We start from the raw sequence: 20,847 nt of genomic DNA on the forward strand, positions 1-20,847 counted from the left end.
ATTTTGTTTTTTAAAATGTTAAAGTATAAATATTTCCCTCTTCTCCACAAGTAGCCTCTTTTAACTTAATTCCTCATCAGAGTAGATACTGGCACATCGCAATTTATGAAAAACACCAGATGACATTTAATAGTGTTTAAGGTTTCTGAAGCACATCCACACACCTCCTTTTAACTGCTCATATGGTATATATCATCCTCTCCTTCCAATTAAAAAAATAGTTTCAGAAAAGTCAGTTACTTACCCTTGACAGCTCAGCTAATAAGTGGAAGAATTCCAATTCAAATTCAGATCTTCCAACTTAAGTCCAAAGTCACAGCCATTTAGTTCATTTTCTGGCTAAGTCCATTCTCTCTCCTCAATATTCTCTACATTGACATGTCTTTCTTAGTTCCAAGGTTCACAGTCCTGTTTCAAATTCCCATACCTCATCAGAATGATTACATTATCACAATAAGTTCTTCTAACATAGTAAGTTCCTCCCCCACATCCAAGGAGCGGTGGCTGCGCGGGCGCGAGAGGGCCTAGAGGGGCTATTCCATGTTCAAGGTTGGGAAGGGTGGTGGTGAGGAGATACCCCTCATCCAAGGTAAGGAGCAGTGGCTACGCTTAACTGGAGCAGCCGTGAAGAGATACCCCACGTCCAAGGTAAGAGAAACCCAAGTAAGATGGTAGGTGTTGCAAGAGGGCAGACACACTGAAACCATACTCACAGAAAACTAGTCAATTTAATCACACTAGGACCACAGCTTTGTCTAACTCAATGAAACTAAGCCATGCCCTGTGGGGCCAACCCAAGATGGGCAGGTCATGGTGGAGAGGTCTGACAGAATGTGGTCCACTGGAGACAGGAATGGCAAACCACTTCAGTATTCTTGCCTTGAGAACCCAATGAATAGTATGAAAAGGCAATATGATAGGATACTGAAAGAGGAACTCCCCAGGTCAGCAGGTACGCAATATGCTACTGCAGATCAGTGGAGAAATAACTCCAGAAAGACTGAAGGGATGGAGCCAAAGAAAAAACAATACCCAACTGTGGATGTGACTGACGATAGAAGCAAGGTTCAATACTGTAAAGAGCAATATTGCATAGGAACCTGGAATGTCAGGTCCATGAATCAAGGTAAATTGGAAGTGGTCAAACAGGAGATGGCAAGAGTGAACATCGACCTTCTAGGAATCAGTGAACTAAAATGGACTGGAATGGGTGAATTTAACTCAGATGACCATTATATCTACTACTGTGGGCAGGAATCCCTTAGAAGAAATGGAGTAGCCATCATGGTCAGCAAAAGAGTCCGAAATGCAGTACTTGGATGCAATCTCAAAAACGACAGAATGATCTCTGTTCGTTTCCAAGGCAAACCATTCAGTATGATGGTAATCCAAGTCTATGCCCCAACCAGTAATGCTGAAGAAGCTGAAGTTGAATGGTTCTGTGAAGAACTACAAGACCTTTTAGAACTAACACCCAAAAGAGATGTCCTTTTAATTCTAGGGGACTGGAATGCAAAAGTAGGAAGTCAAGAAACACCTAGAGTAACAGGCAAATGTGGCCTTGGAATGCAAAATGAAGCAGGGCAAAATTAATAGTTTTGCCAAGAAAATCCACTGGTCATAGCAAACACCCTCTTCCAACAACACAAGAGAAGACTCTACACATGGACATCACCAGATGGTCAATACCAAAATCAGATTGATTTCATTCTATGCAGCCAAAGATGGAGAAGCTCTATACAGTCAGCAAAAACAAGACCAGGAGCTGACTGTGGCTCAGATCATGAACTCCTTATTGCCAAATTCAGACTTAAATTGAAGAAAGTAGGGAAAACCACTAGACCATTCAGGTATGACCTAAATCAAATCCCTTATGATTATACAATGGAAGTGAGAAATAGATTTAAGGGCCTAGATCTGATAGATAGAGTGCCTGATGAACAATGGATGGAGGTCCCTGACAATTGTATAGGAGACAGGGATCAAGACCATCCCCATGGAAAAGAAATGCAAAAAAGCAAAATGGCTGTCTGGGGAGGCCTTACAAATAGCTGTGAAAGGAAGAGAAACAAAAAGCAAAGGAGAAAAGGAAAGATATAAGCATCTGAATGCAGAGTTCCAAAGAATAGCAAGAAGAGATAAGAAAGCCTTCTTCAGTGATCAATGCAAAGAAAATAGAGGAAAAGAACAGAATGGGAAAGACTAGAGATCTCTTCAAGAAAATGAGACATACCAAGGGAACATTTCATGCAAAGATGGGCTCGATAAAGGACAGAAATGGTATGGACCTAACAGAAGCAGAAGAAACTAAGAAGAGGTGGCAAGAATACACAGAAGAACTATACAAAAAAGATCTTCATGACCAAGATAATCACGACGGTGTGATCATGCACCTAGAGCCAGACATCCTGGAATGTGAAGTCAAGTGGGCCTTAGAAAGCATCACTACGAACAAAGCTAATGGAGGTAATGGCATTCCAGTTGAGCTATTTCAAATCCTGAAAGATGATGCTGTGAAAGTGCTGTGCTCAATATGACAGCAAATTTGGAAAACTCAGCAATGGCCACAGGACTGGAAAAGGTCAGTTTTCATTCCAATTCCAAAGAAAGGCAGTGCCAAAGAATGCTCAAACTACCGCACAATTGCACTCTTCTCACATGCTAGTAAAGTAATGCTCAAAATTCTCCAAGCCAGGCTTCTGCAATACGTGGACCATGAAATTGCACATGTTCAAGCTGGTTTTAGAAAAGGCAGAGGAACCAGAGATCAAACTGCCAACATCCTCTGGATCATGGAAAAAGCAAGAGAGTTCCAGAAAAACATCTACTTCTGGTTTATTGACTATGCCAAAGCCTTTGACTGTGTGGATCACAATAAACTGTGGAAAATTCTGAGAGAGATGGGAATACCAGACCACCTGACCTGCCTCTTGAGAAACCTGTATGCAGGTCAGGTAGCAACAGTTAGTTAGAACTGGACATGGAACAATAGATTGGTTCCAAATAGGAAAAGGAGTGCGTCAAGGCTATATATTGTCACCTTGCTTATTTAACTTATATGCAGAGTACATCATGAGAAACGCTGGACTGGAAGAAAAACAAGCTGGAATCAAGATTGCTGGGAGAAATCTCAATAACCTCAGATACGCAGATGACACCACCCTTATTGCAGAAAGTGAAGAGGAACTAAAAAGCCTCTTGATGAAAGTGAAAAAGGAGAGTGAAAAAGTTGGCTTAAAGCTCAACATTCAGAAAATGTAGATCATGGCATCTGGTCCCATCACTTCATGGGAAATAGATGGGGAAACAGTGAAAACAGTGTCAGACTTTATTTTTGGGGCTCCAAAATCACTGCAGATGGTGACTGTAGCCATGAAATTAAAAGATGTGTACTCCTTGGAAGAAAAGTTATGATCAACCTAGATAGCATGTTCAAAAGCAGAGATATTACTTTGCCGACTAAGGTCTGTCTAGTCAAGGCTATGGTTTTTCCAGTAGTCATATATGAATGTGAGAGTTGGACTATGAAGAAGGCTGATCACTGAAGAATTGATGCTTTTGAACTGTGGTGTTGCAGAAGACTCTTGAGAGTCCCTTGGACTGCAAGGAGATCCAACCAGTCCATTCTGAGGGAGATCAGCCCTGGGATTTCTTTGGAAGGAATGATGCTGAAGCTGAAAATCCAGTACTTTGGCCACCTCATGTGAAGAGTTGACTCATTGGAAAAGACTCTGATGCTGGGAGAGATTGGGGGCAGGAGGAGAAGGGGACGACCGAGGATGAGATGGCTGGATGGCATCACAGACTCCATGGACGTGAGTTTGAGTGAACTCCGGGAGTTGGTGATGGACAGGGAGGCCTGGCGTGCTGCAATTCATGGGGTCGCAAAGAGTCGGACACGACTGAGTGACTGAACTGAACTGAATTGAACATAGTAATGACCCTAATGACTTTTAACATCTATTTGTGGTACATTAGTTACACTGATGCTAACTGTGTTTCATCCATCCTTGTAATTTTGCCATGTAATCTTGCTTTCCACTCTGTCTCTTGGCTTGGCCAAGGAGTATTACAAAAAAAAAAAAAAAAAAAAAAGACCCAAGCGGAAGCTTAAAAAGTATTTGCTTTTTTTTTTTGCTTTGCCCTTACTCTTTTGCCATCACCATGAAAACATGCAAAGACTATCTTATTGGAGGATCAGATACAAACTTAGATTTGAGGGGCCCAAGTTGGTCCAGCTAAGGCCATCCTAGATCAAACAATAGCCAGTTAACATACAGTTAAAGAGTCAACTTTCAGACAACAAGTGGCCTGCTAAGTCCAGCCAAGATTAACCTTCCAAGTCAAGGTCAGGCTCAGGCACTCAGTCTTGTCCAACTCTTTGCAACTCCATGGACTGTAGCCCACCAAGCTTCTCTGTAGATGCGATGCTCCTGGCCAAAATATTGAATTAGGGTGCCATCCTCCTCCAGGGGATCTTCCCAACCTACAAGTCAAACCCATGTATCTTACATCTTTTTCATTGGCAGGCAGATTCTTTACCATTAGCACCACCTGGGAAGCCCCGTAAAGGTCAGCTGAATTCCTTAAACCCATTATATTGCATGATAATTAGGTTTTATGTTGTTTGTTACATAGCATTATTTTAGCCATAGATAACTGATACACAAGTATTATATAACCTATTCTGAATCAAAATGGCAGAACAATATCCCTTCATTATTGCCTTATCATGTCACTAGTTCACTCAAGCTTCTACTGATGACTCTGTATACAAATGTCCATCCTTACCTTTCACCACACATATGAACAGGCTAGAATTCTCCTCTGTCACTATACGAAAGACTCATTCCTACCCTACAGCCCTTCAACAACAAACCTCTCAGTCACTCTCCTTATTTAATCCCTATTTACTCTTCTCTTTTTAATCAGGGATACTGCTAGCTCAGCTGGTTCCTTTATGGGAATTAGGAACACCTCGCTTAGCCTGGAGCAGAGCACAGGCTGAATTTCAGTCCCCACATATCCTTCAGCAGGATCATCCCTGCATACCTGAACTGTCTGATACAAGATATCCTCTAGTCCCTTCTAACATTCTCTTAAAAATATCTCTAATATCATCTTCCACATGAAACTTTATGTAGTTTATTACAGATCAGTGTTGTGGTACAAATACTTTTAGTACCTCTGTAATCTTCTGGTACTATATTAATTTCAATCTATTAATGTTATACCTATTTCCTAAGTTTTCTGCAGGGGGGGGGAACTATGTTCTTTTTTTTTCCTATCTCCTTTACAAACATATGTAATCATTCAGTAATACACAGAAGACCCTCAATATATGCTAAATAAGATGCTGCAAAAGGGCTTCCCTGATACCTCAGTTGGTAAAGAATCCACCTGCAATGCAGGAGACCCTGGTTTGATTCCTGGGTCAGGAAGATCCGCTGGAGAAGGGATAGGCTACCAACTCCAGTATTCTTGGGCTATTCTTGGGCTATTCTTTGGCAATCAGCTATGAGGACTATCAAGTGTCTGGGTGAAGAGTTAGAGAAGCTTTGGTTGAGTGAGAGGCAGATGATAACTGAGTTTGGGCATCTTGAGTCTCAGATTCTATGGCTCCTTAAAATGGATCTGTGCATTAGACATCAGTGTATTGCTTAGAAACATCAGATCTAAAATGTGGAATGATGTGGAATGATCAATTCTTGTTAAACACGGTTATCTTTAATTACATAATGAACAAGTAAACAATATGACTACAAATATTTTCCTGGTTAGGAGTATAAAAATCACTGCTACATTTGTTCCTAAAAAATGATAGGAGAGAAAAATGACTAATGCAAAGCACGAAATCATCAACTAAAAAATATTGTATAGGTGACTGAAAACATAATATGTCATAAAATTTGACTCAGCTTTGAATTCTATCAGTGTTTCCTAAAACAAATTTCACTTTTAAGTTATTGTAGTTTTTATTTTACATACTTTATTTCTGCCTAAAAACTCACAATACCAAGGGAACATTTCATGCAAAGATGGGCACAATAAAGGATAGAAATGGTACGGACTAACAGAAGCTGAAGAGATTAGGAAGAGGTGGCAAGAATACACAGAAGAACTATACAAAAAAGAAATTCACAACCCAGATAATCATGATGGTGTGATCACTCACCTAGAGCCAGACCTCCTGGAATGTGAAGTCAAGTGGGCCTCAGGAAGCATCACTGCGAACAAAGCTAGTGGAAGTGATGGAATTCCAGTTGAGCTATTTCAAATCCTGAAAGATGATGCTGTGAAAGTGCTGCACTCAATATGCCAGCAAATTTGGAAAACTCAGCAGTGGCCACAGGACTGGAAAAGGTCAGCTTTCATTCCAATTCCAAAGAAAGGCAATGCCAAAGAATGCTCGAACAACCACACAATTGCAGTCATCTCACACACTAGCATGGAGAAGGCAATGGCAACCCACTCCAATACTCTCGCCTGGAAAATCCCATGGATGGAGGAGTCTGGTAGGCTACAGTCCATGAGGTCTCAAAGAGTCGGACATGACTGAGCAACTTCACTTTCATTTTTCACTCTCAGGCATTGGAGAAGGAAATGGCAACCCACTCCAGTGTTCTTGCCTGGAGAATCCCAGGGACAGCAGAGCCTGGTGGACAGCTGTCTATGGGGTCGCATAGAGTCAGACACGACTGAAGCGACTTAGCAGCAGCAGCACACACTAGCAAAGTAATGCTCAAAATTCTCCAAGCCAGGCTTCCATAGTACGTGAACCATGAACTTCCAATGTTCAAGCTGGAGTTAGAAAAGGCAGAGGTAACCAGAGATCAAATTGCCAACATCCGTCAGATCATCAAAAAAGTGGGAGAGTTCCAGAAAAACATCTATTTCTGCTTTGTTGACTATGGCAAAGCCTTTGACTGTGTGGATCATTATAAACTGTGGAAAATTTTTAAAGAGATGGGAAGACCAGACCACCTGACCTGCCTCCTGAGAAATCTGTATGCAGGTCAGGAAGCAACAGTTAGAACTGGACATGGAACAACAGACTGGTTCCAGATTGGGAAAGAGGTACGTCAAGGCTGTTTATTGTCTCCCTGATTATTTAACTTATATACAGAATACATCATGATAAATGCTTGACTGGATGAAGCACAAGCTGGAATCAAGATTGCTGGGAGAAATGTCAATAACCTCAGATATGCAGATGACACCACACTTATGGCAGAAAGCAATGAAGAAGAGCCTCTTAATGAAAGTGAAAGAGGAGAGTGAAAAAGTTTGCTTAAAACTCAACATTCAGAAAACAAAGATTATGACATCTGGTCTCATCACTTTGTGGCAAATAGATATGGAAACAGTGTCATACTTTTATTTTGGGGGGCCCCAAAATCACTGCAGATGGTGACTGCAACCATGAAATTAAAAGATGCGAAGAAAAGTTATGACCATCCTAGACAGCATATTAAAAAGCCGATACATTACTTTGCCAACAAAGGTCCGTCTAGTCAAAGCTATGGTTCTTCCAGTAGTCATATATGGATGTGAGAGTTGGACTATAAAGAAAGCTGAGTGTCAAAGATGGATTATTTTGAATTGTGGTGTTGGAGAAGGCTTTTGAGAGTCCTTTGGCCAGCAAGGAGATCCAACTAGTCCATCCTAAAGGAGTCAGCCCTGGGTGTTCATTGGAAGGACTGATGTTGAAGCTGAAACTCCAATACTTTGGCCACCTGATGCGAAGAGTTGACTCATTTGAAAAGACCCTGATGCTGGGAAGTATTGAGGGCAGGAGGGGAAGGGGATGACAGAGGATGAGAGGGTGGGATGGCATCACCGACTCAATGGACAGGAGTTTGAGTAAACTCTGGGAGTTGGTGGTGGACAGGGAGGCCTGGCATGCTGCAGTCCATGGGGTCGCAAAGAGTCAGACACGACTGAGTGACTGAACTGAACTGAACAACTCACATTTGTGGGAGTCTTTTCTTCTCCCAAGTGAATGTCGAATGTAGTGCCACCAAACAGTTCAGGTACATTGCTTACAAAATATTTTAAAAGGTTCAAGGATGCCAATTGAAGAATTTTAAATTCCTCTGTTACTTGCAGAAAACTTAAATCCCTGAAGTTGTAGATTAGGTTATTAAATATTTCCTTTAACAAATGACAGGACCATCACTATCTTTAATGACCTGTGGATTGCTAAGGGTACTAAATATTTCTAATAGTAAAATACAAATAAATATTGAAAACTGTGTCGAAGTGTTTATAAAGAGACTAGAACTATACCCATTAAATGTACAGGCTCCTAATCCCTAATCTATAATTCCAAACCTCAAACACTCTGAAAACTGACATTTATTTGTAAGTATGAGGCCATTTATAGTCTTAATATTTTTCACACAGTAGGAACTTCTCATATTTCTTCAGAAATATGAAGTGTATAATTATACAGTGTTTCCTAGAATCTGGCTAGAGGAGATCATAGTTTAAGTTGTACAATACATGCATAATATAAATTAGGAAAATTCTGAACTTTTAAACACAATGGGTTTGGATAAGAGATTGTGTACCAGTATAATTGAAAGTCAAAAAATTTAAATTTAGGTGTGGCTCAGACAGTAAAGAATCAACCTGCAATGTGGGAGACCTGGGTTTGGTCCCTGCATTGGGAAGATCCTCTGGAGAAGGGAATGGCCACCCACTCCCATGTTCTGGCCTGGAGAATCCCATGGACTGTATAGTCCATGGGGTAGCAAAAAGTCAGACACAACTGAGCTGCTTTCACTTTCAAATTTTGATGATATAATACATTTTCAACATAACTGAACGCTATAATTAAAATATTTTCATTCCTATACCATTCAAAAGAGGTTTATCTACACGATATAGTTATATACGAAAAATTTTCAGTTTTCTCCTTTCCCTCCCGAATACCTTGTTCTAGCATTAATATTTTATTTTTACAACATCTTTATAAAAGATTCACCCATGTCTCTATCATGTCACCATGAAGGAGAAAAAAAATGTAAGAACCAAATTATTCTTAGAATCATCTTAATAGTGTTAGGATCACAAATTGATAGCATCAAGCTTAAAAAAATATAAAAAGATAACCTTAGGAAGGGTACCTATATAGTCCCATACTTACGACCAGAGTAAACTTCTAAGAAGAGCGTGGGAAAAACACATGGCATTTTTGCAACTCAATTATAAACTTCAGTTTTTTACCATTCTAATACATAATAAAAGTATGTTGAACTTGCCCCAAAATAATAATATAATACAACTCTAGGATTCTTAATGAAACACAGAAAGAGAAATGATTGCCCTATTCTATGCTCGTCACAGAAGGTAATGAATAGTGTGATTGGTTATAAGACCATATTTTAACAACAGCATTAACCAACTCAGATAATTTTAGAGGTGAGTAAGCATGATGATAATCATTCTAGAAATGACTGCATGAAGAACCGTTGTAAACACTGAAAAGTCTAGTTTGAAAAATATAATTCTCGGTGAAGGTATGACAGTTGTCCTTTGAAATGAACCAACACAATACATTCTGTGTAAACCAGTTAGTGTATGTCAACAGGTTAGAGTTATTGGAAATGTTATTGCATTTCAACACAAAACAGACTGAAAATGAAAAGAACTGGGACAGGAATTATGGAATTACCTAAAGGGAATGTGACAGAGCAATCTAGGTGATCCTTTTTATTCTGAAAGTCATAAATATCTCAACATCGTACTCCACGTTTATTGTATGGCTGGTTTAGAATTTTATCAACATTGATTATGTAATTTTCAGTATTTATGAAAAGATATTACCTACAAGACATAAATTTATGGAGAAAGATCAACTCTTCCGCATTTGCTGTACTGTCTTCTAAGTAAAGGGCAAATCAAACTTGTTTTTAAAAGAAAAATATGATTTATTGAGGGGTGATTATTAAAAACTTAATTCATATTCTATGATGCTTCTCATACCAAAATATGCTATTCTTAAATAAGAGAACTGATTAATTATTAAATTTATATATAAATTAGCTGAAAATCCTTTAAAAATCTGTTTTCCTATAAAATAAGTATATGACAACAATATAGTAAAGATAAGTTATTTTATATTACTACATATAATAGGAATATTATTACAATACATATACATAATGCACATAACATGCTATTACATAAAATAATTAGTTTCTAAATATTTACTTATAAATAAAATTGTTAAAATCTAATAATTTTAAGTTTGTGAGAATAAAACTGAACTTTTGCCTATTCTCCTATCTCCAAAATACTTTTCTTTTTTAAAGAAACTGGTTGAAATGTTTTTTCGAAGGGAGGGTAATACATCAATAAATTCAATACTTTTAAGCAGTATTAACCTTTTCTAAAGAAAGACAAAAACTATTGCACAACAGACTTCCAAGCACTATCATTTCCAAAGACAGACCACAAAACTGAAAATATAAAATACATCTTTCCAAATGTCATCAGTGCTAAGTCGCTCAGTTGTGTCCAACTCTTTGTGACCCCATGGACTGTAGCCCCCGGGCTCCTCTGTCCATGGGGATTCTCCAGGCAAGAATACTAGAGTGGGTTGCCATGCCCTCCTCCAGGGGAATCTTCCCAACCAGGGATAAAACCCAGGTCTCCCATGATCAGAGCCACCAGGGAAGCCCAAGAATATTGGAGTGGGTAGCCTATCCCTTCTCTGGGGATCTTCCCAACCCAGGAATCGAACCAGGGTCTCCTGAACTGCAGGTGGAATTTTTTTTTTTTTTTAACCAGCTGAGCTACTAGGGACGCCCAAATATCATAATAGTGTTTAAAAAGCAAGAAAGAGAAAACTATCTATTCTCACAGTCTGGTAATTAAAAGCTGATCAACAGGCGATCTTCTACCTCCACCAAAACACAGATAAAATTTTCAAGAGAAACAGCAGATAGAGACTCATGCTTCAAATCTCCCACCATCAAAGTGCCAGTATTTTGTTTGAGGCAAAGTTGCATGTGAACTAATTATCTATTCTTACATTTTTCTCACCAAAATTTGCATATCATCTCTACTAAGGGCAAAAATAATTATTAGAATGGAAATAAAGCAAAGCTTATTATATCTTATCACATCTTCAGCTGCAGTAGGAAGGACAGAAGCTCCCAGGAGGCGTACCTGTGGCAGGGCTGAATTGAGCTGTCTCTGGAGCGAATCTCTGTCATAGATGACATCCTGCAGTCTTTGCTGGGCAAGTGAGAGGCTTTCTTGGGTTTCCCGAAGGGTGTCTAGAAGACGATCCCTTTCATCCAGCATATTCACCATCAGCTGCTCAAAATGGGAATCTGAGTCCGAGCCACTGCTTTGGGAACCCCTTTGGCTCATTGGGGTGTCCTCATTAATCGTGGGCATCACTTCACACATCATTGCTTAAAGAAATTAAAGGGGAGAGAAATCTTAGTAAAAAATGGTTTCCAATAAACCCACTTGACCCTCAGCTCACCCAACTCTTTGCAGCTCATCAGCCTTTTTCCTCTCCTTACTGCTCCAAATCCTACCATACTAAAAATCTGAAATATGATTCACTGACTTCTCCAAATTAACATGCTTTCTCTTTGCATAACAATCTACATATCTCCTACCTCCAAAAACACAGCTTGAGTTCATCTACTTCTCAAAGTCTTTTTTTTTTTTATGATTTACCCCACCTCATTCAATTTATAGTAAGATGTTGAAACACTTATTAATTGATCACCTTTCTTCCTATTCAAATTTACAAATCACTTATAGCTAGTACCTCCATCTTACCCTTATTTGTTATTACACTGTTAAAAGCAAGCATAGTGGCTGACATTTAACAGGTAGGAAGCTAATGATGTTTGTCTTACTTACATAAATGAATGAACTAATGTTCATTCTTTCATTTAGAAGACCTGAAAATAATTGAGTATTCATTTATGTAAAAATCAGCTTTTACTTTTTAATTTTATCAAATTTTTTTCATACAACTATTTTAAAGCTTCTTGGCTTTATAACTTCCATTTTATTATTACAAGCTCTCTTCCTGAATTCCTACAATATTCTACACAGAGTAGATAAGTGATGCTGACTGAATTAGACACACACTTTAGGATATAGACTGAAATGCCTAAATTTGTTTAGATTATTATACTACTAATTATACTTATTCTTTTGTTTCCTTCAAATTATTTTGTCTGCTTTCCATCCAAACAATACAAACCAACACTCATTCAAATATTCCACAAAACAGATGCCATAAATTACATTAGCTAATGTAGAAATTTTACATCCTAACTGCTAATCAGAAGCAGCTAGTCATAAAATAAATGAACTCTTCAGAATATTTTTAAGTTAATTTATTTAAAATAGAAAACAGACATTAAGATGTAACATTGACCTGTTGTGTAGCATTTAAAAAATCAGAAATTATCTCATTTACTCTTTCCTTTTCTTTCTTATGTTTAAGAAAACATCAAATCCATCTCAGTTTCAGTTGTACTGAAGCCAGAAGCTATTAATTAGAGGGCTTGGTTTTGCAAAAGTCTGATGTGGAGAAAGTCTGGTTTGGCTGTTGATCCAGCAGCATTCTTTGGTTTTATAATACAAGGTCAATTTATTTTTCTGCCTACATAATCCTGTCCTTGGGGAAAATATTTCTGGTGATATTTTCAAATAAAATGTCAAGATTTAACAGTTCAATAGTTAATTACTTTTTATGTAATTCTTCATATAAATTGAGTTATTGAATAGAGAAATTCAATTATCTGTGAATTATTTGGTCAAGTCCCACTGAAAACTAGGAGAAACTTTTAAAAAGATAAAAGGAAGTATTCTGTGACTGACAGCCTATACAGAAGAATTAAGGCAGGGGTAAATTTTATGACAATTCAAAGTAATGCTTTGAATTACTGCTCATCATTCAAAACACTGGGCACCCTGAAGGCAAGAACTTGACTTGTTCAATTTCCTTTTTACGCTAAACTAAAATAAGTGATTCAAATAGGATGTATGAATATTTAAAAACACACATGTACACACTCAATCACACTCATGCATTTGCTAACACTGTTAACCACTTAATGGTTGCAAATAAATTATTTTTTATTTTTCTCAACCTGAATTTCATTCAAACAATAGCACAAAGGTGGGAAAAATGAGACTCTTTTCTGTTATAAGTTTCTTTAATTAAAAAGAAATTGGAAAACAAAAAAAAGCCCTAATATATTTGAATATTTAAAGCAATTGGTTCACATGTGATGCATAAAATCCACAACACTGAACAGCTGTGTCATTCTGAGAACTCATTATCAAGAGCCAATGTGTTTCTTTCTGACATTTAAGGTTAAAACAAAATACTGGGCAATGAAATGGTAGCATAGTGACAATCAGTGCCAAAACACTTACAGGGTTTCAGTTTAAGACTGGTTAGACATTTTCAAAGTTGTGTTCTAAATGTGTCCTTCCTGAAAGCAAGCTCTGAGCCAACCTCTACTCTAAGTCGCTCATAATAACTTTAAATTATGAGGAAAAACTTAACTGCAGCAATTACCTCAGCTACAGCTTTCTTCTGAATATGCTACTCTAGTTCTGATAACCATCGTCATCAGCAGACATTAGACATTCAGAGACTTTAGGCTCTTTGATCAGTATAAAAGTTGGTCTTTGACACAGTTGGAAGATGCTATGATGAGAAGCAGCTAAGGGATTTAGAAAGCCTATTAAATTTACATTCAAAAGAACTTGATTCACTTCGATTCCCAAGGCATGTGAGCCAGAGCAGTTCACTTCATGTTTCCAAACTTCAGTTTTCTTTTCTGTAAAGTAGGAATAATGTAGGCATTTAAAAAAAAAAAACAAGCCCATAGTTCCAATAGGATACCTGACTGAAAACACATAGTAAAATTATAAAGAACTATTGCAGATTCAAGTATTTATTCCTATTATAAAATGGCCATAATTAACCTTTGCAAAAAGAACATTTTACCTTTATGATTTATTCCGCTTCTATGCCTAAAGGTTTAATTCCAGTAGGTGCTCTAGACTTTTCAAATCCAATGCAAAAGTTACTTAGAAAATAAGATGAACACATGGTAGATGCTTTTTCTTCCCTCACAGTCAACCCGCATGAGTAAATCTAAAGTCTTCTCATCAAAATTAGAAGGAAAACATTTGTCTACAAAAAACAAGGCAACTTTCATGAGCTAGCTTAGTTTCTTGCCATAAAACTTATATTACGTCTAATATAAATTACAAAATAGTTGCATATTTTTTGAAATATAGTATAACTCATTAAGTGTACATTTTAGGTGTTAAAAGCTATTAAAAATCTGTATTCAGTGTAACTTGCATAGTACAGAAGGCTACGGTCATTCAACTTATCTTCTATTTCATCCCCATATTGCCACTTTTAACTTTTAGAATCATTTTCAATATTGAAAACTTCATTGTATGACATAATTCCTAATAAACTAGAGAGAGCATACTAACAATTTGCTTTGATATTTGCCTTTTCATCACTCTCTTCCCAAAATCAACTGATACATGAATTATGTTATACTCTTCTAGATGTTGATGCTCTGGTCATTTAATTATTGAAGGTTTCAAGGGCTAGTTAGAGACATTGTTTATTTTTTTTGTAAAAAAGGAAAATAGCTGTTTTAATTATCTCAGTGCTGAAATTTAGCTTGAAGAATTTTATACCAGGAAAACCAACTCCCTTATTCTTAGCACATAACCTTGACTGTCTTCTAAATCTCTGATTTCAAAATAAAACTTTTGAATGTCCACTGGAGTCATTACCCAAGGGCTTTCAAGATCCAGAGTGTTTCTTAACAATATATGCTATTCAAGCAGTATGTATCCAGATATGACAGTGCTACAAAAGCGGTTTTTTTTTTTTTCTGTCAATGACTCACTTTATTAAAACAGATAATTAGGATTTAGATCCTACTGGAGACAAAAATCTAATTATTCTCTGTAGTCCGTTTCTTCTGCAAAGATTTAGTCTTTAGAACCTACCTATCTCCACCTCAGTTAATCCACAAGGAATAATTCGGTGAAAGAAATCTTAGCCATTGTCTGATTACACTACATGAATATTCCTCCTCCTATTTAACTCTTTGAAGTCCCCAGTCCTCGGGAAATATTATTATATTTTTAATGCCAGGATTTTTCACTGTCTTTACCCTAGTGCGTTTACAGCTGGCCAAAAAGCCAGCACACCCCCATAAGGCTGGCTGGACAGTTCTCTCTCAGCCACACCCCCCCACCACCCTGAAGAAGTTGACTTCATAATTTCCACACCAAAATTGTCCATCCTGCCCAACAAGAGACAGCCAAGGTAAAGGAAATAGGGTGAGGGAAGGGAGAGGGTGGGGGTGGAAAGCAGAAGGTAAGGAACAGTAATTGACAAGGAGGGAATTTGCATCTCATCTTCCCTGGGGGCGGGGTGGGGCCAGGGCTGGGGAGGGGGAAGGGGTAAAAAAATAAAGCAGATGGGAAACCAGGTAACTCCAACACAGTCTCTGTACCTAATGTCTGTAATTTCGGGTCCCGCTTCTTCAACTGAGCAATGACAACCGCAGTCTCAGGCTTGACGAGAGGGGAGGCTCACAGCCGGCACTCCTGGACCATTTCCCTAGCAACGGGAGGAGAAAAGCAGCTTAGACACTCGGGTGCCCCGGCGTTCTCCCGGAACGTGCCCCGGCAGGCTGGCGTGGCAGCAGCTCGGCATCTTCCCGCGGCTCCGTCAGCAGCCAAAAGGAGAAGCGTCCACGGAAAAATGGCATATTACAAATTTTGCTTTGGGAAGCAGAGCTCGGTTCAGACCATTGTCAAAGGGAGGAGAGGGGGAGGCGGCTCTTAAAGCAGCAGCGACCCGTTTGCCAGAGCAGCCACAGCTCCTCGCGTGCAGCTGGAGACCCGGGGCGGGGAGTCGGCAAGAGAGGACTGGGTTTGACTTGCAGAAACTTAACCAAGCGGCGCTACTCCGCGACCGGGCCACCTGGAGGGTGTCACCCCCAAACGTGAGCTTTGGGAAGAGGTGTGAGGAGAATCTGGAAGAGAATTTCTCCAACCAGCCCCTGACCCGGAGCCCCTCTGGAGTTTATGGCTACCTCCAGGAGTTGAAAAGCTAAAGGGAAGCGAGTCCGCAGGGATGCGAGAAGAAGGGCAGATCCCCGCTTGGCCCCCTGCCTATTTCCAAGCTAAGGGTGTCTTGTTTCACTTAAAAGAGCTGCTGCTTCTCCAGAAGGGCTAGCAGTCAGAAACCCCACACCCAGCTTCGCCTCCCAGCCTCTTTGCTGGCATCGGTTGGCCGGGAGAACCAACCTGCTGGGCGCCAGTGCGGATGCTATAGCATCTTCTTACTTGCCTGTGCGGTTGCTGCTGCCGCTCCTCCTCCTCCGTCTGTCTCCCCCACCTCCACCCCCTTCCTCCTCCTTGGCAGCCGCCACCTCCTCTTCCTCTGAAACAAGGGCTTCCCCTGGAAGCTGGTGCAGTGGTTTCCACCGGCCCTTAAATAAATTCTGAAGTAATCACGTCTTTGCTCTCCTCCTCACGTACACGCGCTCGCGGATACACACGACTCCCCCGAAGCTGCTGAGGCTTGCGCTGGTCCCAGTGCCCCCGGCAAAGGCAAGGGCTGGGGCTGGGCAGGTGTGACAAGGCGGGTGTCTTCCTCCTTGCCCCGGCTTCGTGCACAATGGTCTCTACAGGAAGACATGGGTTGGCCCCTTACTGCTAGGGACAGAACAGGGTTGAGCATCTTCTGGCTCTCTGGCCTTCCGTGCTTGTCATTTCTTTAACCGGCTTCCTTCATCTCAAGACCAAGGGCATGGTAGTCGCGGTTGTAGAGACCTGAGTCAGTCTAGGGTGTGGCGGCATCTGTCACTTCTCATTACCTCTCCAGCTCTTTTCCATTCATAGCTTTGGAAATGAGAATTGTGTGTTAAGTACTCCCTGCCAGAGTAAATTTTAGCTTTGAGCGGTCTGCTCCCTGGATCTTTTCCAGTTCTCTCATACCTGAACACCCCTTAACGTATTTTCCTTTCTTTCTGCCTCTTCTGTCCATTCATACAGACCCGTCAGGGATGGAGAGGAAGCAGAAGACAAAACTGGTACCTGCTCTAAACAAAAAGGAAGGGTTTCAGTAAGGGAAATTAAGATATCCTAGTTTTAGTATAAAGAAGAGGACATGCAGGAGGGAATTGGGAGAAGGGTTCAACATTGTGTATAATTTGGAAGTTAGTACAAATACTCTTATGATGTAGTGCAATAAATTCAAAAGATATGTTTCAATTTTGTGTTAGGCAAATAGTCCAAAGCTAGCTATAGAAATACTATTCAAATAACTGCTCACTTACATTAAGTACAGTATTCAAGAAACATACCATTTTATGTTAGGGGTAACATTTAATTAAGTTGATGACCTCACAGTAGAAGGTGAGCTCAAGCTCACATACTTACCCCCTTCTCTTCTAGACTGTTACTCAAATTCTGCATCACAACATAATCCTATTAGAATTAAGTATAAGAGTAATGTAAAGATTCATTAGATGTCAACTGGAGCACTGTATCTCAAACATAGCATACTTATTGCTGTTGTTTAGGTCACCAAGTCATGTCAAGCTCTTTTGGGACCCCATGGACTGTAGCATGCCATGCTCCTCTGGGCATGGGATTTCCCAGGCAAGTATAATGGTTGTCATTTCCTCCTCTAGGTGATCTTCTCCAACTCAGCGATTGAACCTATTTCTCCTGCATTGGTATGCGGATTCTTTACCACTGAGCCACCTGGGAAGCCCCATAGATCACCCATGGATCTTGTTCTATTGTAAATTCTGACTCACTTGGACTGGTGTGGACCCTGAGATCCTGGACCTGTAACAACTCCCAGATGAAACTACACTTTGGGTAGCAAGGATCTAGATCACCCAATCAACTTACCATTTGATCTTGACTTAAATATTCTTAACCACAGGAAAGCTCATTAAGTCACAAAGCACTCCAGCCCATTTTCAAATAGATCTAATTTAATAACAGATCTTTCATACTGATCATATATCAGTACTCATAATTTTCATTCTCTGGAATTCCCCTGGAAGATATAAAATGTTCTTTATACCTCAGAAACATTCTTATTTTTAGAGACAGTTGACATGTTTCTTTGTACAAGAATTTCTTCCTTCCTTCCTTCCAGTTTCCTTGGTAATCAACATTTGCCAAGTATAGCCACAAAGTAGTTATTAATAGTATTTCCAAGAAAAGTCTTGATTTGTCTGATTCCTATTCATATAAGAAGTACAAATATTAATTCTAAATATAATGCCCGCATATAGTTGACGCAACAGAGTTGAAGGCCAACTCAGAATTGATAGTACAAAAGAGAACAATTTGATAATGGATGGCAGGAAATGTAAAGACTATTTTATAGAGAATAAATTGTCTTTATGGTCATTCTCAGCTTAGAAACTGTATGTTCTCACATTCTCACCCTTAAAACCACTGCAAAGAGCGTAAATAACATTTAGGTGATAGAGTCAACCCTACACTAGTTCTAGTGGCTCTCAAGTTTAGCATGCAAGAGAATCTCTAGAGGAATGGTCACAGAACAGATTTGGGGGCCCCATCCCTAAAGGTTCAGATGTGCCCAAAATGCTACTGGGGAAGAACACAGAAGTAGTTCCAGAAAGAGGCTAAGCCAAAGTGGAAACAGGCCCAGTTGTGGATGTGTCTGGTGGTGTAAGGAAAGTCTGATGCTGTAAAGAACAATATTGCATAAGAACCTGGAATATTAGGTTGATGAACCAAGGTATACTGGAAGTGGTCCAACAAGAGATGGCAAGAGTAAGCATCGGCACTTTAGGACTCAATGAACCAAAATGGACAGGAATGGGCAAATTTAATTCAGATGACCATTGTATCTACTACTCTGGGGAAGAATCTCTTAGAAGAAATGGAGTAGCCCTCATAGTCAACAAAAGAGTCTGAAATGCAGTACTTGGGTGAAGTCTCAAAAACGACAAAATGATCTCAGTTCATTTCCAAGGCAAGCCATTCAGCATCACAGTAATCCAAGTCTATGGATAAATAGGCGAATGAAACTGAATTTGACTGGTTCTATGAAGACCTATAAGACCTTCTAGAACTAACACCAAAAAAGATGTCCTTTTTATCATAGCGAATTGGAGTGCGAAAGTAGAAAGTGAAGAGCTACTTGTATTAACAGGCAAGGTTGGTCTTGAAGTACAAAATGAAGCAGGGCAAAGTCTAACAGAGTTTTGCCAAGATAATGCACTGGTCATAGCAAAAACCCTCTTTCAGCAACTCAAGAGAGAACTCTACATATGGACATCATCAGACGGTTTATACCAAAATCAGATTGATTATATTCTTTGTAGCCAAAGATGGAGAAGCTCCATAGAGTCAGCAAAAACAAGACCTGGAACTGACTATGGGAAGGTATTGTGAAATTCAGACATAAAGAAACTAGGGAAAACCACTTGGCCATTCAGGTATGACCTAAATCGAATCCCTTATGATTATACAGTGGAAGTGACAAATTGATTCAAGAGATTAGGTATGATAGACAGAGTGCCTGAAGAACTATGGGCAGAGGTTCATACCACTGTATAGGAGGCAGTAACCAAAACCATCCCCAAGTGGGGAAAAAATGCAAGAAGGCAAAGTGGTTGTCTGAGGAGGCCTTAAAAATAGCTGAGAAAAGAAATGAAAGGCAAAGAAGAAAGGGAAAGATATAGCCAACAAAATGCAGAGTTCCAGAGAATTGCAAGGCAAGATTAGAAAGCCTTCTTAAGTGAACAAAGCAAAGAAACAGAAGAAAACAATAGAATGGGAAAGACTAGAGATCTCATCAAGAAAATTATACCAAGGAAATATTTCATGCAAAGATGGGCATAATAAAAGACAGAAACAGTAAGGACTTAACAGAAGCAAAAGAGATTTTAAAAAAGTAGAAAGAATACACAGAAGAACTATACATAAAAAGGTCTTAATGACCCAGATAACTGCGATGGTGTTATCATTCACCTAGAGCCAGACATCCTGGAATGTGAAGTCAAGTGGGCCTTAGGAAGCATTACTACAAACAAAGCTAGTGGAGGTGATGGAATTCCAGCTGTTATTTCAGGTCCTAAAAGATGATGCTGTAAAAGTGCTGCATTCATCATGCCAGCAGCCTTGGAAAATTCAGCAATAGCCACAGGACTGGAAAAGGTCAGTTTTCAATCTAGTCCCAAAGAAGGGCAATGCCAAAGAACATTTTAACTACTGTACAATTGAGCTCATTTCTCATGCTAGGAAGCTAATGCTCAAAATCTTTTAAGCTAGGCTTCAACAGTATGTGAACCAAGAACTTCCAGATGTACATGCTAGATTTAGAAAAGACAAAGGAACGAGAAATCAAAGTGCCAACATCTGTTGGATCATAGAAAAAGCCAAAGAGTTCCAGAAAAACATCTACTTCTGCCTCATTGACTACACTAAAGCCTTTGACTGTGTGGATCACAACAAATTGTGGAAAATTCTTCAAGAGATGGGAATACCAGACCATCTTACCTGCCTCCTGAGAAATCTGTATTCAGGTCAAGAAGCAACAGTTAGAACTCGACATGGAACAACTGACTTTTTCCAAATTGGGAAATGAATATGTCAAGGCTGTATATTGTCACCTGTCCTTATTTAACTTGTATGCAGGGTACATCATGGAAAATACCAGAGTAGATGAATCACAAGCTGGAATCAAGATTGCTCGGAGAAATATCAATGACCTCAGAAATGCAGATCATACCACCCTAATGGCAGATA

General features: G+C 39.4%; 1 protein-coding gene across 5 annotated transcripts in view; it reads right to left on the reverse strand.

Moving 5' to 3' along the window:
- The window catches only part of PPFIA2 (PTPRF interacting protein alpha 2), a 523,670-nt gene extending 507,825 nt beyond the window's left edge, over window positions 1-15,845 (reverse strand). For 3 of the 5 annotated variants that reach the window (XM_013963702.2, XM_013963700.2, XM_013963701.2), the window contains exons 1-2: window positions 15,552-15,789; window positions 11,179-11,429 (exon numbers count right to left, since the gene is read on the reverse strand). In XM_013963702.2, coding sequence (XP_013819156.1) covers window positions 11,179-11,427 — 249 coding nt within the window. In that variant the 5' untranslated portion in view covers window positions 11,428-11,429; window positions 15,552-15,789. Of the gene's footprint in view, window positions 1-11,178; window positions 11,430-15,551 lie in introns of all 5 variants that reach the window. The other 2 variants (XM_005679766.3, XM_005679765.3) reach the window with 1 other exon arrangement.

Source organism: Capra hircus, chromosome 5 (genome assembly GCF_001704415.2).
Source record: "Capra hircus breed San Clemente chromosome 5, ASM170441v1, whole genome shotgun sequence".
NCBI lineage: Eukaryota > Metazoa > Chordata > Mammalia > Artiodactyla > Bovidae > Capra > Capra hircus.